The 20,624-nt window shown below is 49.3% G+C and overlaps 1 protein-coding gene across 8 annotated transcripts in view; it reads right to left on the bottom strand.

Annotated features, from left to right (window-relative positions):
• Window positions 1–20,624, bottom strand: part of MECOM (MDS1 and EVI1 complex locus) — a 330,408-nt gene that overhangs the window by 39,112 nt on the left and 270,672 nt on the right. For 4 of the 8 annotated variants that reach the window (XM_086843339.1, XM_086843341.1, XM_086843342.1 and 1 more), the window contains exon 3: window positions 8,396–8,530. In XM_086843339.1, the coding sequence (XP_086699465.1) occupies window positions 8,396–8,530 (135 nt within the window). Of the gene's footprint in view, window positions 1–8,395; window positions 8,531–10,139; window positions 10,717–20,624 lie in introns of those variants that run through there. The other 4 variants (XM_086843343.1, XM_086843345.1, XM_086843346.1 and 1 more) reach the window with 3 other exon arrangements.

Genomic DNA, 20,624 nt, shown 5'->3' with positions numbered 1-20,624 from the left:
CAAACCACATTTAAATGAAGCCAGCTTTCACCTCCTGCAAATAAACCTGATGACAGTGCCACCTCCACTGGGTATTTGCTGCAAGCAATGCTTGGTTTTCCATTTCTTACGATGAATGGATTGAAAAGTGGATTTTTAATTCCAGAGGTGGAACAGCCTCTGCATATCTGAGAGGGAAGCTGCAGCTGGATCTGTGTTAGATAGCCTGGTGGCTGGCTGGTTTGGGGTGAAAATAATGTGTGGAATAATATGTGCACACTGATTGAAGAGACTTCTGGAGACCTCTGTCTTGGGGTGGAAGCAGGAGCAGGACCAGCACACATCAGGAAGGACTTCTGCCATCCCAGAGGGACTGTGCCAAAGCTTCTGCTCTGCCCAGGACTTGTTTCTGCTCCCAAGTTTTGTTTTGTAAACGCTGCTGTTCTTCCTGGGTTGGTGCTGCACCCACACCAAGGAGTGAACAAAAACCACAGTGGAGCCTTCTCTGTTATTTTCCCATCAAAGGCTTGGACAGACCTTTTCACCTCTCATCACAGAGTGAGGACACATGGACTGGGGCATAAAGAGAGTCTTGTTCATAAGGGCTGTGCTGGGAGCATCACTTCTCCTGGGGAAGCCCAGGACGATGCAGCAGCTTTCCTGCAGCTGTGGGACACATCCCTGAGCAGGGAGCAGACTGCAGCCAGTTGTCTTGTCTGCACTGGTATTTAAAAATCCAGAGATGATCCCACTACCTGTCAGAAACAGCCTGGCCAGCCTCTCTGTCCCTCAGCAGGGAAACAAAATGAATGTTTCAAAAATCTCCGTTTTTAAGCTGAGTGATGTTTCTTTATTTTGCATCTCAGACCTAACATTCTCCAAAACAAAGGCTGAGTGACAGATTTCCAGCTCTGGAGTTTTCACATCATTAGAGTACTAACTTTAGTTATTATTAAAAATAACTTTCAAAATTTCTGTATGCACAGAAAAAATTCACCTGCACTAACCATTTATACACCAATTTGCATTGCAGTGAGAATCTAAAATAAAACATATTCAAATTTAAACCAAAAAAGATTGTGCAGGTAAATTTATTCTAAGAGCTGTCCTTATTACTTCACATGAATACATTTTTTTTTCCTCATTCTTCCCACCTAAAACCTCCTGGAATTACCCTGTCTGGGAAAAAGTGAGAAGCCAACTGCTGAAATGAACCACACTACCTGAATTTTGAGGCAGCAGAAGCTGACTGAGGGCAGGCAGAGGGGGAGTCCTGCAACCCCCAGATGGGGAACCTCACAAATTCCCTGCCCCTTGGGCTGCCTGTGTTTTGCAAGAACAGCATCTCCACCACGGGCAGTACTTTTTGTATTAGGAAATGCTATCATAAAAGAAGTGGATTTCTCAATTGCAAAGCTTGAAGATTTCTGGCACACAGTCCTGACTCTACTGTAATTAATGAAAGATTTCAATTTTCTGGCTATCATTCCTCCAGCTGACTGAGCCTGCTCCATTAACCAACTTTTTTGTGCTAACCTGCACTGGTCTGCTTTGAGAACAAATATAGGAAGAGCTTCTGTACAGGAGAGGAACAATCAGAGGAGGGGGGAAAAAAAAATAAAAGCAAAGTCCAGATGCTCATTTCACATGCCCTGGGATCAACGGTGTGTGACTACAGTTTATGTAGGAAGGGCAAAATGGGATTCAGGTCTGGAAACACTTTCTAAGTTCAGAGGGTCCAGGGTGGGGAGAAGTTGGGGGAGGCCTGGCTCATCAGTGCTCTGTGCCTGCCCACATGGCAGGTCAGAGATCTGTGCTACCGAGCAGAAATAAAAGCTCCCAAACTGCAAAGCCATAAAGGGAAAGGGGAGGGCGGGGTGGGGGGGAAAAAAGGAACACACACAATTCGCTTTTAAATGGATGAATAAGGCCTCATTGTTATGAATCCCAGTTTACTTTTCCTGGTCAGGCACTTGAAATTTTATTTATGCTTAATAGACTGCATTTGGCATGTGTAAAGATGACAGAAGCGTGAATTATGAACGACCTTCGACCTATTCAGGAAGTTGTAATAATTGGAATAATAGCGAAACGCGCTCCCCGCGAGCTCGGCTGGGGCCACGCTCGGCCGCTGAGCCCGTGTGCTTTGAAGCACCCCAGCCATCCCCCTGCCCCTGCCAGCCCCACACCGCCCTGCCTGGACCCCCCTCTGCTCCCATCAGCATCCCCCAGAACCAGGAGGGGTTAATTGAAGTTAAGGTTTTGGGGGGAAAAGCAACAACTCAGTCACTGAGTGCGAGCGAAGGCAGGAACTGCCACGCACGCATCTGTCGTGCCCCAAAGAGGAGCTGTGTTCTGGGGCATCCAAATAAACCCTTTACTCCTGCCTCCAGCTTTGGAAAGCACTGCACGTGCCCCAGAGCTGCCTGGGAAATTCAGGTTTCTTGGATGCCGCCCCAAGGCGATGCAGTTTGTCCTTTAACCCCCAGGCCAGGTGCTGACCCCACAGCCCCCACCACAGGGGAGGCACCCAGGGATCCTGTCCTGCCCCACATGCTGCAAACAGGAGGGCACACCCTGCTTGGGATGGTGGGATGGAACAGAAGACCCCAAAAGTGGATTGCTCCCCGGTGAGCCCCTCCAGCAGCCACATCCAGCACTCACTGGACCGCATTCCATGGGGGAACCCACCCCAAGCAAGGCAGCCTCATCCCCCAGCTCCTTGGGGAACGTGCCCCAAGAGGCAGCGTGCATGCTGCCAACTGGCATCCACCTCCACACTGCTTCGGAGCAAGAGTGGAACTTGCATGAATAGTAAAACAAAAAGTAAAACAAATCAAATGTCCAAAACTACTAATGAGTGCTATGGCCAAGGAGCTCCATCAAAATCAGGAATTATGCCCACCGTATAAATGAGAAGGATGAACAGACAGCTTCACAACAAGGCATAATTAAGAGTTTGAAGGTTACAAACAAGAAAGAAAAAGGTCCAAATAGTAGAGCTTCAGTTTTAGCTCCCGTGATGAACTACTTGTGCAGCTGGAGAGCTGTGTGATGAAACCTGAGCCAGGGTCTTTTTGCTATACTCAGGCAAATGATAAATTGAAACAAACTGGAGTTTTTTCAAGGGCCAAGGTAGAGGAGTCCTGCCTGAGAGCTGTACTGGGCCCAAAGAAAACTTCAGCAAAAATCCAGAGGCAAAACTCAGCAAGTCTCTGCATGCAAGGGGCTGTGGGGGAACAAGTGGGAGCCCAGTGGGGAGAAAGGACCCTCCCTTTCCCACTGCAGAGAGGGCAGGGGAGAACCACGGTGCCTCAGCACCAGGGCTGGGAATTCCTTCCTTCTTCATTTCCAAAATGCCCCAAAATCTATGCAAGGGGAGGGAGGGAAGGACTGGAGGAAGGATGCTCCAGGAATCCCCATTTTCCTTGTGAGGGAAAAGGTGCCTCCTGCTCCTCAAAACAAGAAGGGAACCGCAGAATACCTCTCTGCAGAGCACCCTTTTTGACATCTTGGTGGCAGGCCACCTCCCTCCCCAGCACTACTCAGGTGTTCTTCCACTATCAGTGAGTTTTAGCTTCTGTGAAAGCCTTGGTTCATCCAAGCTGCTCTGGTCCTGCAGAATCTCCTCCTTGGGAGTCACCACTGACACCAGACCCCAACTTCTGTCATCCACCTCTTCTCCTGAGCTGATCCAACCAGTCAGTTGTCCTCTAACACCCATGAAACTCCATTAATGAAACACACCAATATCAAGCAAGGTGCAGTCTTGTCCTGGCTCTGTGGTTGCTCGTAATTCTCTATGTTTTAATGAGCAGATGAGTAAAATTTGACAGCCTTCAACACAAAAAATCCCCTATCCCTTTTATGAAACATGGATCATCAACAACTTTGCAGAAATGGCAACAAGAAGTTGCTAGGTTTGGTTCTAAACAGTTTATTAGAGGTGACATCAGGACAGTCCAATGCTGAGACCAGTAACACCACCAGTGCATCAAATTCCAGATAACACAGGCAGTCATAAAGCCCAGGCAGGAATTTCACCCACAGCCTCAGCTCTAACTGCAGCAAGTGGAAAATCACCACTGAGCAGCTCTTCGTTCCACCAGCCCCAAGATAAAACATCCTTGCCCCACTGGAGACAGATTTTCAGTGGGAGCTGGATCAAGCTTTATTTACTTAATAACCAACAACTCATAGGAAGATTCATGGCAGAATAGGGCCCCGTATGAGCTCAGCGTGTGCGTGCCCTCCTGACCCACAACAGCCAAAACCTTAATTTCACTCTCTGACAACAAAGCCTCAAAACTATTCCTTAAATACACAACTTTTGCAGGTGGCTGTGCAAGGAGCCCCTGCCCGCCACGGACGGGGGGGCCACGGCCGTAAAACCTGAAACGTGAAGCTGTGCCTGCAGATTAAAAAAGTTTGTAAAACGTGTAAGGTGGGATCAGATCTGGTGGAACCTACAGCAGTAGGTTCACTGCTGTAAGTTTATATCACTGACATCGGGCACGTTGTTAAGAGTGTGATACTACTGGTTTTGCTCCCTTTGCAGCGGCACGTACTTGAGTAGAAGGCAAGGAAACAAAACACACTCGCAAAAACCCACCAAAAACCTATTTCAGCACGCACAGCAATCTAAAACCTCAGCAAAGCGATCTTGAGTCACTCTAAGTTTTCCATGGATAAACCAAGGGGACTCTTCAGGAGCTGCTTTGTTGGGAGGAAAGAGATTTGGAAGCCCAGGGCAGTTTCACAGCCCTACGTGTCTGTATCACTGTCAGAACTCTGCAAGCAATAAGCAAGATAAAAACAATATTCAGGGGTTTTAACTTCAACAGCTACAGATAATCTTGCTAAAAATAAAAAAGTTTATAAAAAATGAATTTGTAGTTTGAAGGTGACCGTGATCTCAGCCTGGAATGTGTGACAGCCCCTGTCATGCCACTGCTTAATTTGCAACTGCACTTTCATTAACATACATCTTTAAAAATAACACTTTTGCTGGGCTTACAGCACTGCCAGAAAGCCTAATAGAGCCAGTCATTCTGAAGCCATTAAAAAGTTGAACTAATAGATATTTAACTATAACAGAGAGAAGTCGTCCAAGTTAGCAGAAATTGCTCTAGAATCCTAAACTGACTCTGAGCTGAAAAAACACATTCCAGGGCAAGAACAGTGACAAGACTCTGCAGCTCTGCACACACTGTAGCCTCTTTGGGGAAAAGAAGAAAACTGAGTGCCCTGTTTGTGGGATTTCATTATTGATAAACACCTAAAATTACCTACGTTCAGGTTAGATTGGGTATGACAGGAGATAATAGTAAGACAGCAAAAAGAAATCCTAGAGCGACTTGATTTGAAATTTTAAAAAAAAATAATTAAAAAAATGCAGCTTTTAAGCCCTACTCCAGCTGCAATCAAATGAAACATGAGTTGCATCCAGCGTGCATGTTTTGACTGCATCCCACCATTATCGAGCTGTTCATCTCAGCAAAGCTCATTTATACAGTCATAAGAAAGAGCCCAGGCCTTTTGTAAAGTTGATCCTAAGTGATGAAACCTAACCTCAGCTGTGAGTCAGGGGGTGGGGTGGTATGTCTCTGAAAAAACCCTAAGAGAAAAAATGACAAAAAAATGTTTTTCTTTCCCTCTTTTTGTTAAATACAGCAGGTAGAACATGGCAGAGAGACCAGATTACACACTGCTCTGAGTTCATCTCAATCCTGCCTCGAGCAGTCTGGGAACCATACCTGTCTGTCAGTCAAGCTTGAATTTAGTAGTATAAACTTGTGGGCAGCATGAGGCTGGGAGCGCTGGCAGGATCTTTTACCATCTCAGGTAGAGCCCAATGTTTGCTTGTGAATTTTACAGATGAGTTGAAGCAATTAGAGGTGAACAATTACTGCTGATCGAGTGTCTGTGGCTCAGGAGCGAGCGGTGTCTCCACACTGGGGATGCTCCCCGTGCAACCAGGGCTGCTGAGGTGCTTTGTGTCCCTGGGGGAGGCAGGAGGAACTGGGGTGTCCCCCCAAGCCTGCAGCCAGCCCTGGCTGTGGCTCCAGCTGAGCTGGGGTCTCCTGTACCAGCTGGGCTGCATCATCTCTGCCCTCCAGCTCCAGCTCCAACCACTGACACACATCCTCAGCTTCATCTTATTTTTATTTTCATTTTCCCTTTTCATTCCCTCCTTTACCTTTTTTTTCCCCCTTTTTTTTTCCAGGAGCTGCCGAGGCTGAGTGACCCCAGGTAGCCCCACACAGTCTGTATGTGCACACTCAGCCCTGACTTGAATTTGTCACTCCTCGTACGCGCACACGTTTGGCCATGTAACGTCCATTTCCCAGTTTGCCTTCCCATTATATTTTATATTACCTCTGGTGTGCTTGTGCCAGAAGAAAGCAGAAGGAGGAGCTGTTAGAAAGGCTTTCTTGCTTTAAGATTCGAGAGCACATTTTTAGCATTAACTTTTTAGGCTCTGGTCATAAAACGCTGGAGTACGGGGATGATTTTGTGGGTAAATGTGCAGTGTTTCCAGAGGGCCAAATGAACAACAATCTCTTGCTGACAGCACCCAGATCACAACATGCTACTTGAAAGACAACCAAATCTTAATTTGCAAATCTCAGCAACAAAACGCTATAAAAATATGGAATTATGAACAGCACGATACCGTGCAAAATAAATAACAAGTCTCCAGTGAATGAAGGGAATTATTGGCAGCAGTACAGCCACCATTACCAAATGTCAGAAATGTAAACACTAAAGAAAGAGAAAGTTAAAAGTGCCATAACTTTCCTTCCAAAAACGTCAGAGCGCGGGTGCGTGTGTGCGTTCAGGGGGAGATGCTGATGGCTCAGCCTCGCCTGCACTTTCAGCTGCAGATCCCCAACACCGACCCAAAGACTGAGAGTGGCTTTGACCCCTGCATGTGATCTCACTTCTGATCTTTCCTACCTACACCAGCTCCTGCTCAATGTAAAATACTTGGATTTGCTGTTTCAATCAATCTACATAGTTTCCTTTTCCTATCACTGTTCCATAAACGCTCTGCACGGAGAGAAATTGTCGTTTTTCAGCACAAAGCGTATTTCAGCTTGGAAAATGTAACTTGCTTTTACTAATAACCTTTCTGGTTACTTTAGTTAAACCAGCTGCTGTATAAAAAAGGAATTATCTCTTGGTCTGCTGGCTCGTTCTAGACTACATGTGCTCAGGGCTGAAGTGCAAAAGTTGGAAATGAAAAAGATCTTTTCTCATAGTTTCTGAGAAAGTTATTTAACCCAGTTTTAATCAGCTATCTCGCATGAAATACGTAGCACTGGGCTGGAAATAGCAGGCTCCCTCACATTCATTTCCTATACGTAAGGAATTTGATTAGAAAGAATGATTTCTAATTGAAGCTTTGTGTCTGGTTGTGATTCTTCTTTCAATACTGTCAAGGCAATTAAATCAGCTAAAGATAATCTTTAGCATTCACCTGATGCAGTTAATTAAGTGGTGAAAAATGAAACACAGACTAAATGAATCGAATCCTACGGTGCAGGTAGCAAAGTTTAAATTTGAAACAAGAATCCACAATCAGTTGTTGCTTTGCTGTTTTAGACATTTTACTTTAAAGAAGCAAAGCTTCCTCAGCCTAACTTCACCCATTAAAATATTTCATAATGGCCTGTGTTATCCACAGACAAAAGCAAACCCTGATTTAGGAAACACCTAATAATTCATCAGCATAATTGAAAACAAAATGCTTTACTGCTTTACTGCATTCTTCCTCTGCCTATCCCAGCCTTTTCTCCAACACACAAGGATAAATAATGTTTCAGCCCAACAAAGAGTGGATTTAAGTGCAATAAATGAAAAGAAAAAGAAAACCACCAAAGACCCTGATTCAGCACATAAGTACTACGAGTTCCAGCAAAGTGTATGGGAAGGCACAATAATATCCATGCACGTGTGCATTCAAATCCAGAGCCCCACACATGTAAGTACACTGGTAACATTGTCACTTTGGTGTCCTCCCCTCTTCCCATTAAATTCATCTTACAGCTTCTGACCAACTCCAGGATTTAACATAGCAACCCAAGTGGACTGCAACAGGAGCCAGAAAATGCTCCTAATTCAAAATCAGCACATAATGGGTTTGTACCCCTTAGAAAACAGTCCTGAATTTTATCAGATATACGACCAAAAAAAATCATATATGAACTGAACAGCAATATGGAAAACAGAAAATTCGTATTTTCTACCACCCAAAATCAAAATGATTCCATTCTGCATTTCCATCTGTACCTTATCTTCTGCCATAACAGCAAACAGGCCAAAAGCTGTTGTGAATTGCTGCTATTTTTTTTCTCCATTGCCACCTGAAAGTTCCTTAAAAAAGTAAGTCCAGAAAGTGAACACCACGTACCTGATCACTTATTTGACATGCAACAAGGTTGTGCTGATTGTAGCATCCAGCAAACTTGATATATTTTAGCCAGTTTCCTACATCTGGTTGACTCGCATCTATGCAGAACTTCACATTGCAAAACTCATCCAAGATCTAAAAAGAAGAATATGAAAGAGTAAATCTTTATGTGGCTGGCTGAGTATTCTAACCAAAAGATAAATCACAGGTTTCCAGATAAACAAGTGGATGATGATGATGATAATTATTATTATTATTATTATTATTATTATTATTATTATTATTATTATTATTATTATTATTATTATTATTTTTTTCATAAATATGTTTCCCTGCTGAAGGGGTTTTTTTTTTTCAGGAACTGTCAGAATACACACATAATAATAAAAAGACAATAAATGTTCTGAAAAATGTCTTGACAAATATTTACATGAAATCGAAATGTTGTCTAATTATTGCAATGAAACACTATGTTAATTTAAGAGGCACCTGATTTTCTATGCATTCATCAATGCCTATGTGTGAAATGACTATTTTAACTAAATAGGATTCTATGACAGGAATATAACAAAAATTATTAAAATAGATGGTGTTGCCTTCATTTGAGGTTTCTGTTTTGTTTCAGGATTTACATTGATTGCAGCACTCATTTAGAATTTTCATATTTGTTGCTCTGAACAAAAATTTATCTGGTAGGCAGAGTTATTTATCTTGTTTTAATATTACACTTCCCAAACAGTCCTGTGCAACACTTAAATCCCTCCCCTTAATCGAAGCAAATAACAGAACTCCTTATGTCAAAATAAAGAGAATAAATGAAAAACAATGTAAACACTCATGCAAACCATGGCAGTATTCAATACACACCAATAAATGGTTCCAATTACGCAGACAATAAACAAATATAATGAGACCGCTCGTGGACAAGCTAAAGACGATGTTCTATTCTAATATTATGACAAATTACTAATCATTACAGCGGACCGAATATCATTATTCCCAAGCTTCACCATCGGCCTATCCCAAACTTCCCACAGCCTCACAGGGAATTTAGCTGACTGCTAAATTGTAACTTCTTCGCCTTGGCACCGGCCGCAGCCACCCCACTTTAACAGCAAAATAAAGGAAACAACCCGAAGCGCCCCAAACGAAAAGCGAAGGGCGAGGGAGGCTGTGCCCGCCGGGGAGCGCGTGGAGCCGGGCCCGGAGCCGCCGCTCCCCGGGAGCCCACGGCAGCCCGTGCCCGGAGCCCCGGCGGTCCCTGCACGGAGCCCCGCGGGAGCTGCCCCGGTCACCCCCCGCGCCCCCGGGGCCGGGCTGGGCTGCGCTGGGCGTGCGGAGGGTGCGCGCAGCCCGCGGGGGCTGCCGAGCATCGCCCGCCGCGCCCGGCTCTGCCCCCACCTCCCAAAGGGAAGGTGGAAAACCTCAGCCCGGAGAGCCCCGAGCCCCGGAGCCCCTCGAACCCCGGAGCCCCCGAGCCCCGCGGCCCCCGAGCCCCGCGGCCGCGCCGGGCGAGCTCGGTCCCCGCGGGCGCGCACGCTGCCCCGCCGGCCGCACCTCCGGCTGCTCTTGGCAAGCGGACCTTTCATTTTCCCTTTCAGAGAAAGCCCCGAGGAGGGAAAGGGGGCTCACCCCGCACTCCCCGGACTCTGGGGTCTGCCCCGGGGCCGGCGGCACCGACGGGGCAAAGCGGCCCCGTCCCGCGGGGCCGTGGCAGCGCCGCCGCCGCGCTCGCCGCTCTTACCTTGTGTCGCCGGGAGCCCGCGGGGACAGGGAGGGGGGAGAGGGACAAATATCCTTCAGGCGGCTGGAAGCAACATCTCGGCGTTAAAGGCGGGCGGAGGCCGCGGCCGTCGGGGTCCGGGGAGCGGCGGGCGCTCCAGCATGTGCGGGGGGCGGCGGGGCCCGGGCGGCGGCTGCCGGCCCCGCAGGGCTCAGCGGCGGCGGGGCTCGGCGGGTTCCTGCCGCCTCGCCATCACCGTCCCCTTTCGGCCCCTCCTGGTCTTATCGGCTGGCTTTGGGGCGGTGTGTGCGAAAAAAGTTACCGGGGAAGGGGGAGGAAGGGGAAAAAAAAAAAAATAAACCAACAACCTAAACACCCAAAACCCACACAAGCTTCTTCAGGGAAATGAAGGGGGGAGAAATAAAAAATACAAAAAAAAAAAGGAAAAAGAAAAACAACAACAACAAACCCCACCGCGCACCGCTCAACAAAACAAACTTCTTTCACTTCTCCGCCGGGGATGGGAGAAAAGTGAGTGCGCGTGGGAGGGCGGACGGGCGGGCGGCTCTCCCCCTCCCCACGCCCGCAGCCTGCCCGCGGCGCTGCTTCCCCGCCGCACCCCCGGGCAGCGCCCGGCCCGGCCCGGCCCGGCGCGGCCCTCTCCGCCCCCCCTCCCCGCCCACCCCGTCGGGCCGTGCCCTCCCGCCGCTCCCCTTTCGGGCACTGTCTCTTTAAAGCGGGGCAGCCCCGGCCGCTCCGGCCGCCTTTCCCCCCCCTTCTCCCCGGCCCCCCCCGTCCGGGGCGGCGGCGCTCCCGGCGCGCTTAAAGCGACAGCGGCCCCGCGGCCGGGGGTCACCGCCGGGTCGCGGAGGAGCGGCCCCGCCGCGGGGGCTCACCGGCAGCCCGCGGGGGCAGCCCCCGCCAGCCCCCCCCGGCCGCATCCCCCGCCCGGGGCCGGCGGTGCGCTGTGCCTCGGGCCCTCGCCGCTCGCCTCTATTTATTGGCCGCCGCCGCTCGCCCCGGAGCCCGCAGCCCGGTGCCCGCAGCCCGGTGCCCGGAGCCCGCAGCCCGGTGTCCGCAGCCCGGTGTCCGCAGCCCGGAGCCCGCAGCCCGGAGCCCGCAGCCCGGTGCCCGGAGCCCGCAGCCCGGTACCCGCAGCCCGGTGCCCGGAGCTCGGAGCCCGCAGCCCGGTGCCCGCAGCCCGGAGCCCGCAGCCCGCAGCCCGGTGCCCGGAGCCCGCAGCCCTGTGCCCGCAGCCCGCAGCCCGGTGCCCGCAGCCCGGTGCCCGGTGCCCGGAGCCCGCAGCCCGGAGCCCGCAGCCCGGTGCCCGGTGCCCGGAGCCCGCAGCCCGGTGCCCGGAGCCCGCAGCCCGGTGCCCGGTGCCCGGAGCCCGCAGCCCGCAGCCCGGAGCCCGCAGCCCGGTGCCCGGTGCCCGGAGCCCGCAGCCCGGAGCCCGCAGCCCGGTGCCCGGTGCCCGGAGCCCGCAGCCCGGTGCCCGGAGCCCGCAGCCCGGTGCCCGGTGCCCGGAGCCCGCAGCCCGGTGCCCGGAGCCCGCAGCCCGGTGCCCGCAGCCCGGAGCCCGCAGCCCGGTGCCCGGTGTCCGGTGCCCGCAGCCCGCAGCGGGGGCTGCGGCGAGCGGGAGCCGCGCCGCGCTCGCCCCGACGGCTGCTCCCGGCGCTCCGAGAGCCGGCGCGTTACCCGAATTGTTCCCGTCATCGCGTCACTCCGGTTATTAATAACGATTTTTAATGAAATGCAACTTCTTTTTTTTATTATTTTTTTTTTTCTCCCCGGCCAATTTCGCGAAGATCCCGTTTGATGCGGCGGGATCACCTCCCCGCTCGCCGCCGCTTCCTAAACGATTGGTTTTTTTTTCCCCCTTTATTTGGTAACGAATCCCATGAATGGAGCGGCGGGAGGCCGGGCTCTACCTGCCCGCTCCCTCCCAGGGGCAGCGCAGCCCCCCCGGCTCGGGGCTCTCCCGGCGCCGCAAACGGACCCGAAATGCAACCGCAACGCAAAGCCGCAAACGTCCGCAAAGTTTGGAACAGCCCGGGCTCCCTACGGCGAGATCCTCCTATATGTGCTTTGGGAAGAGAGCAGGGGAAAAAGAGAAAATAAGAGGGCTGAGCTGTATGTTTTATTGCACCATCCAGAAGTGCCACCCACTTTTTTTTTTTTTTTTTTTTTAAGTGCAGATATATTTTTCAGACTAGAAGTGATTTTTTTCTTCCCTGGGGGGCCAAGAGGGGCCGGAGAAGGAGAGAGGAGGGGAGAGCGAGAAGCCGAGTGACAGGAGATGCTGATGGATTCGTCTCAGCGGCCCGTTATCTGTGACATTGACCTGTTAGCTCAGATAATGGCTATTGTCCGAGGGGAGAGAGACGGGGGGAAAAAAAATCCGCAAGCAATGGTGGTAGGTAGGACAGGAAAGAAAAAAAAAAAAAAAAAACAACAGAAAAAGAAAACAGAAAAAAAAAAACCCTTTGTCAATAACCTCAAAAAACGCGGTGGGAGATTCCCAGAGCGCCCGGGCCTGGGAACCGGCGCCCGCCCGGTGTGCGAGGCCGTGGGTTCCTGCCCTCCCTCCACTCCCCATTGTTGGAGATTTTTTTTTTCCTTCTTATTTTTTTCTCCCTCTCTCTCTTCTCTCTCTTTTTTTTTTTTTTTTTTTTCCTTTTTTTTTTTTTTTTTTTTTTTTTTAATTTAGCCATAAATTGGCCCGGCTCGCGCTATGAGCTGTTCTATTTTCTCCCTGTCAGGATGAGGGATTTGCTTTATGATGCATTGTGTATTAAATACAAGTAATCTGGGAAACTGATTGCTCGAGCCCATCGGCCTGATCAGAGCCCCCGATCGGGAGCCGGAGCCCCCCCCTTGGCTCCCCCTCGGCCGTGCCACAAAGGGAGGAAGCGCTGGATAAACAAAAGCGGCTCCCGGTACCGGCGGGGCCCGGCCCGGCCCGGCCCGGCCCGGCCCGCAGCGGGGCCCGCCCGCCGCCGCTGGGTGGCGCTCTCCGCCGGGACACCGCGGCCCGCGCCCTCAGCGCCAGCGGGGCCGCCGCTCCCCTTTTCTGAGGGGAAAAACCCCTTTTTGTAAGAGTTCCCCTGCATGCAGCGCTCCCAGCGGTTCGGCTGGAACCCAGCGCGGCCGGAGGAGACGGGGGAAGAGGGGGAGGAAGGCTCATGCCCCCCAGCCGGAGGGGTTCGCGGGTACGGGGTCAAGCCTGGGCCCGCCGCCGGTGGGGACGGCCAACATCCCGATCCCACACATCCACACGCGTATTTCTTCTTTAAAGCCAAAATCTTTTAAACATCTCTTGCCACTTCTCCCGTCTTCCCTCGGACGGTTCGGTGAGCGCTTCAAGAGGCCCAAATATTTCCACAGGGTCCCGTTGGCAATTGTTTATTTAAAACAAGTCGCTCTATTAGTGGAGCAGTCAGGAGTTAGTACTCCAGTCTGCTAGTAATTCCCACCAGGCTGTAAACTGATGCCTCTTTTAAGCCTTTAACTTCATGGTCGTCCCAGAAGTAAAAGTTCTTCTAATGGAGACCCTATGGGCATGGTGCATTCCAGCACATCATTAAAGCAAAGCAAAGCAAAGCAGCTCGGCCACAGCCAGATGAAATAGCGGCACTGTCCACGTTTAATGGGCTTCCTGGGGCCAAACACTGCCGAGGACAATGGGGGAAAATCAGACGAGTCGCTGGTGATTTTTTAAATACCGTAAATGTTCATATTAGGCTTAATATTATCCTTTCGTTTCTAGACAAGCCACTTCACAGCCACCTTTTTGAGAGGGGTTTAATGTTTTGTATCTCAAGGTGACTAAACACAGCGCTGAGCATCCTGGCTAACACTGTGATGAGTGTTTGAAGCACTGGGTGAGTGCATTAACGTGGAGAGAGAAAGGAAAAAAGGAAAAGCAAAAGGGAAACAAACGCAGAAAACAACAGCTTTCTGACATATCCAAATGCTCCAGGACAGACCTGGGAAACAACAACAACGAAAGGCAACACAGTTTCTGCATGTCAATTCCTCCCACCCCGTGTTGTGGATATCAACTTGAAAAAAAAAAAAAAAATAAATAAAAACGGGTGAAAACACAAGTGTTGCTGCCGATTTCAGGGGGAAGAGCCCGATAATTTCCAGCCCTTGATGAAAGAGTGGGGAGCGCATCGCAGTGCTCCCCACATCGGTGCCCTGTCCCTGCTGCCCCTCCTGCCCTCACACGCTGCCTGCCTCATCCCTCCCAGCCAAAAGGCGGTTTTCGAGTGAGGGAGAAGGGAGAAAATTAAAGGTAAAAAAAATGTAAATAAGAAATTTCCCTCGGTCTGGAAATGGGCCCAACTGAAAGCATGTTAATCTCCACCTCAGTAATTTGGTTCTCCTGGAGAAGACAGAAGCCCTGCTGCTGTGCCCTGCACTTCATAAATCACGTCTTTATGTGGACAAGGTCAGGGCACCTAACAGCTCAGACATGGGCCTTTGCAGTGGCTCGGAGGGCTCCGGCATGTTTATTCTCTCGCACAGATCTCTGAGGAGCAGTCCAGCACGCTTCTAATTACTTTTGATTATTTTCATTTGCTCGGGTCAGACTGGCTTTGCCGGCACCGCTGGAGGGTGGGTTTCCTCCCCCCAGCCCGGCTGTGGGATGCAGGGGGAGCAGTGCTGTGTCCTGCACCCCCTTCCCCAGGGCAGTGCAGGGCTCCAGGGACCCCTGGGGCTCATCAGTGGAGGGGGTCCCCTTTCGGCAGCGAAGCCTGGAGCCTCCAGCTGAGTCAGGGACCCCCAGAGCCGCCCTCCACCCCCAGCACAGGCAGGCAGAACGAGACATTTACCAGAGGGAAAAGAGGGGTGTGCAGAAAAACACACATCCCCTCCCTCCCCCGAAAGTACCTACTGCCTTCGGGGGGAAAAATAAACGACCCCGTATCCTTGCAAAAAAGTTACAGTGGTGCATGTGCAGGCAATAAAAATGTTGAAGGACGTTCTGCGATGCCTGCGGGGCCGGAGCTGTGCCCAGGGCAGAGCGGGTGCTGTGCTGTCCCCGATTGCCGAGCAGTCCCAGCACAGCCCATCGGGAATGGGAAGGGACACGGGAGTGTCCCTGGCTGCGGTGGGGTCCAGGTGCGGGTGAAGCCATCCCCGTAGCTGCTACTGGCCGGAGCCAGCTACCCAAATACTGAGCAGAAAGGCTCTACTTTTTATCTCCCGTTAAAATGTGGGCTCTAAAATAGCGTGTTCCTTCATATCCCGATTAGAGCTTGACAGCCCAGCCCTGTATTCTCATCCTGGTGTGAGTGATCCCAGCAAACCAGTGCCCCCGTGTCCTGTACCCAAGTGTGCCAGCATCTCCATCACGTTCCAAGGGTGAGGGTCGTGCTGGTGCCATCACAGCTGGTGGTACCCACAGTCCTCAGGCAGGGGAAGGAGTTTTCTGGCAGACACCGAGCCATGCCACTGGGTTTTGAGCCTGAAACTTTTTGGATATTTGGTGTGACTGCAAACCAGGAGGAGGGAAGTTGCAGCAGATTTACCTACTTGATCAATCGGGAAGATTTAAAAATGTATCAGTGGCTGGTATCTGTCTGCCTGGGTGATTTTACTCCTGTCTTGGGGAGGAAATCCTGCAGACACCCTTCCTTGTGGCAGGACAAGATGTTTGCCTTACTGCAAACAAACCAGGCTGCTCCCAGCACACCCCAAATTTGATGCTGAGGGATGCAGTGCTGCTGGTTCACACCCCTGCTGTGAGCACACTCCTTGCAATGCTTTCCTTCTCCAAACCTTTCCCTAGCTCTCCCTGCCAAGGCATGTGCTGTGGCTCTGGATGCTGAGGACTGTCGCTGTTTTCCTTTGGAGTGTTCATTGCTTCCATTACAGAGGAGTCTGGAAGCCCTCAAATCCAGCCAGGGCCATTTTCACACTCGAGGTTACTGTACCCACAGGGTGAGACAGCCCCTGCTGCGTGAGTCTGGCACGAGTTTGGCTACAGTGAAAGTCTGGGGAGAAATGCACATTAGCCAGCTTGTCTTAGCACCTATGAGAGAGCCAGGGCAAGGCTGACTGATGTGGGTGTTTGCCTCCTGTCCACTCAGAGGCTGTGTTTTCCTGTGCTTTACCTTTCTCATGTTTTGAACAGAAGCCAAAATCCTGGAGAATCTGGGAAATTCCATTGGCGATGCCCTTGTTCTGCATTTCCCCATGCTGAGCAGCTTGGAGGGCTCTTTTCTTTCTTAACCACCCAGAAAGTAAAAGACTTTGAACACAGCCCTCCAAATCTTACAAAAAAAGCACCCATTTGGGGTGATTTTTTTATTACTCTCTCATTCATCCTTATTGAAATAAAACTGAATAAATCCCTCAGGTTTGTACCCACTCCTGCTTCCCATGATACACTCATCTGGAGATGGAGCAGTGGGACCCATGAAGCCAACAGAGGTCCAGGTGGGGTGGCCAGAGCTCCCACCCAATGTAGCTGCTGCTTCTCTGCCTGAAAACACAACTTTAAGCAGAAGCTGCCCTAAAAATGGAAGATCCCTTAGAAATACTCCCTGAGAAGGCATCATATTCAGGACACAGGAAGCACAATATAAGGATTTTGCAGACTTCTTTTGTATGTGCGTAAGAATTCAACAAGGTTCAATTCTTCCATTTCTTTCAATTTGTTTTAATTTTCAAGCCTTCTCATTTGACAAATAATTTGAGGACCTCCTTTGGCAGACTCCTTCCAGTCCCAGAGCCCTCACAGCACGTGAAGAGCCACGCAAGGAGGTTGTGTGGGAACAAGTCCTGGGGAACCATTTGGGTTTAGGCACTATTCATGACCTGAAAGCAGGATTTGCAAGCCAAAAGGATGAAGAAGAAAATACAGAAGCAGGGAAAATGCCAGGCCAAAGGAGACTGAAGGGGTTAAACATCAGAACTTTACACAACAAGAATTAATGCGATGCATAACAGGTAATTCTATTTTAATAATCAATTTTAGGAGTGACTGGCTATTTTCAAAGCATTCCTGTTGTAGCCAAAGTTTTAACTAGGCGTGCGAGAGTGGGCATAAACACCTGTGGACTTTATAAGAGTAAGAAGCAATTTATCACCCAATAAAAAGTCAAACACTCATGTTAAAATTTTCAGGTTTGCATTTGGTTTTTTAAGTGTCACATGTGTGGATGGTTCTAGGGGAGGCTCAGAAGAAGTGGATATACATCCTACACACAGAAACACACGTGCACAAAACCAACACAACCAGCTCTACAGCAGGGAAGAAAACCTGCCTGAAAGCACCAATGCTACAGTTTCATCCCTCCTATGTTTTGTATTAAATCCACTGTGATCATTGACCAGAGTTGTCTAAAACCTAAACTAAATGGGCATTAAGTCAGTTGCCATACGAAATTATTGCCATTCGATTTTCAGATAAACCACAGAACTTGATGAACTAACATCGTTCCAGCTGAATTAACTCGTCATCCCCGGGAAGAGAAGGCTGTGGAGGAAAGCGAGGGCTCTGATAGCAATGATTAATCCTCCTCCTGTTGCAAGGCACTTGCCTGCAAGTAGAGAGATGCCCTGCTAAAGGAAGGCTGAAGATCCACAGTGCCTCCAAAACATCTTCCTTGCCAAACCCTGACAGTAGTGTTAAACGTTATTTACATGTGGGTAGGAGAGGGAGAATTTTTTCTTATGGGCTTGTAATGAAACTATAAATACACTATAATCCCCATCAACAGTTCAAGTCATGCTTGGTAGATAAATCCAGGCACTGAAATTCAGGAATGTTAATTTATTCAGCTGGTGGAGGAACATACAAAGTTGATCCTTATTCCACATTCGGGCAATCTCCCTGGGATTAAGCTGTGAAGTGCCCAGGCAACAGTGCCCTGTGAGTGGCTCAGGCTCCCCAGCAAGGGTGGGCAGAGCCCTTGGTGTCCCCTCTTGGTGTCCCCTACCTTGGCTGTGCTGCGGGTCCTGAGCAGTAAATGCTTAACTGGCCCCGTGCGTGCACTGCAGCCCACCTGGGCGTGCACGAGAAGTGCTGCTCCACATAAATTAGTCACACATGGCCAAAGGTGCCTGATGCATTTGGAAAAATCTTACCCTGAGAGCTACCTGGTTTGCTCTAAAAGATTTTGCTCATTGGGAAAATTCAGGGCAGGGAAGGAGGAGAATATATTTGATGCAGGTGTCCAAATAAACCTGTCCTGTAACCCATGGATCACAATGGGTTATTAATGAAATAGCTGTGAACATCAGCGTATCCTTGTGGCAGATTTCTTTCATAAATGAGTTGAACATTTTCCAATTTCAGGAAAGTGCTGCTACCTATAAACTTGGAGATTAAGGGCTTTTTCCCCTAAGACTCAGATCCCTCGGGGCACTTGTGTTCTGGCATGCATCCCTTATTTGCTGAAGAAATTTCAAACCTGGTAATTTAGCACCATACTGATAAAACAAAGGGAAAAAAACCCAAAAATTCAGCAGTTGGGCATGCATGTGAAAGAGGAGAGAGGTGAGTGGTACAGCTTCAGATTTTTTTTTTTATGTTTTTTGGGGTTTTTTTATCCACAAGTCATACTGCAGATTTTTTGTGAGATTCATAGAGAAAACATTCCCAAGATACAATATATAAGATGCATATCAATCCACAAGCTGAGTTTTGCAGATGCAAAATGACCTGCAGAATTTGAAGGAGATTGGAGGCTGTTTCATAGCCATTTTTTTCCATATAATTTATTTAAGCCTAAGATGTTGGGCAAAATTTGCCACTAGCAGAATTATGAGTATTAGTATTATTAGCATTACAGCAGCACCTAGAGGCCCCAGTGGAAACTGGGACCCTTTGTGGGTAGAAAAATAATAAACATGAGACTCTATCCTGAAATCTTACAGTTGGCATGGATGGGATAAAAAGTGTGCCAGATGGGAAGATTACCATTTTATTTTTACAGATGGAATACGGAGTTCTGCTCATGGAGAAAATCAGTGGCAGATTCTCATGCAATATTTTCACATAATTTTTATTCATTGAGAAGTTATTTTTTATTCTTTTTCTTTGACTGCAATGAACAGAAACTCCTTTCTGCCTGCTGGTGCTTGCAGCTTCTCATGGATAAATAGTGGGAGTCTGCTTGGTCACTGCCAGTTAAAACAGGTCTGCATGCTTTAATATGGCTCATCTGTAGCAGAAATTCTACTTTATCTCCCCTTTTTTAGCTAGGAAAATATTTTAGCCTTGGAAATGAGCAGTTGATGCGTTGGAACAGATCTTTAAACATAAGCACATTGTGCTGATTGGTGCCATAAATGAAAGCTCCTCCTATAGAAGCAGTTTTGGGGAGGATACATCAAACTCTGCCTTTGACTTTTGTGGCAGAAATGTGAAATGGAGTTCATGATGTCAAGTCTTGTTGCTAGGAGTCCCCCAGCAATCATGCAAGTGCTGAGCATAAGATGGATCATGATCCCCACCAGGCAGAGGGGGAGAAAGTGCCCCAATGACTCCACTGTGTGCTCCTAAACCTCACTAAGTGGCTGCAAAAAGCAGCAGGGAACGGCCATGTGCTCTCTTGCAATTTTTTGGGTCCATAGAGGCAAAATGAGGCAATGTGTTAAGAACAGATGTCTTTCCACCAGGAAGGATTTCAGAGGCAGAATGATCTGTCTTGCTGAGAATCCAGTATAGTAAATACAACACTAAAGATCATTTCTTTCCTTATGCTGCCCTGTGCTAGAATCCTCACATTGCTCAAAGCAGGAGGCCCACTGGGTTAAGGAGCTGTTGCAGGACATTTTGGCTGAGGAAGGTGGTCATCTCTGTGGGCTTCTCAAGGAGTCAGAGTGAGATCAGGGCTGTCACATATTCCCCAGGGAAACACCAGCAGCTCCAAGTCCTGAGCACAGCACTGACATGAGAGCATTGGTTACCTTGGGGCTGAACTGGTGGCCACAAGTGTTGATCTACCCCGGGCAGAATTCTATTTCCACACAAGATTCCTGTCACTCCTGGGGTCAGACAGGACACTCAGACCAGACCTGGGCTATCTCAGGGCTGTAGATGGAGGAGGAGCTGCTCCAGCTCCAAACAAAAGTCAGTCCTGGATTCTCCCACTGCCTTCAGCTCCAGAGGGCTGGAGCACAGTATTTTAGTGCTACATTTGTGAGCCCTCCAGAAATAAGTGTGAGCTAGAAGCTGTCCTGCCAGACACTGTGAGCAGAAGCTCAAGCCAGTTCTGTGTTGCACGAAGGACGTCTGTCAGCTTGGGTGATAAAGAATATCTGTCACGATATGAATGACCACAATTTTCCCTAGAGCTTGTGGTGTATTTAACAGTGCTATAAAAAATGCAAGTGGGAGTTATGAGTGCTCACTAGCACTTCAGAATTACTTAATTGTTTAATTCTCTAAATTAACCCATGGATTTTGTCTCAAATGGAAAACAGTAGGTTTAGATCGAGGTTGCTGTGGACTGGGAAATACTTCTATGGAAAGAAGAAACTGAA

This window comes from Cyanistes caeruleus, chromosome 10, assembly GCF_971803275.1.
Source record: "Cyanistes caeruleus chromosome 10, bCyaCae1.hap1.1, whole genome shotgun sequence".
Taxonomy (NCBI): domain Eukaryota; kingdom Metazoa; phylum Chordata; class Aves; order Passeriformes; family Paridae; genus Cyanistes; species Cyanistes caeruleus.
This window is presented reverse-complemented; position numbering and strand designations above follow the sequence as displayed.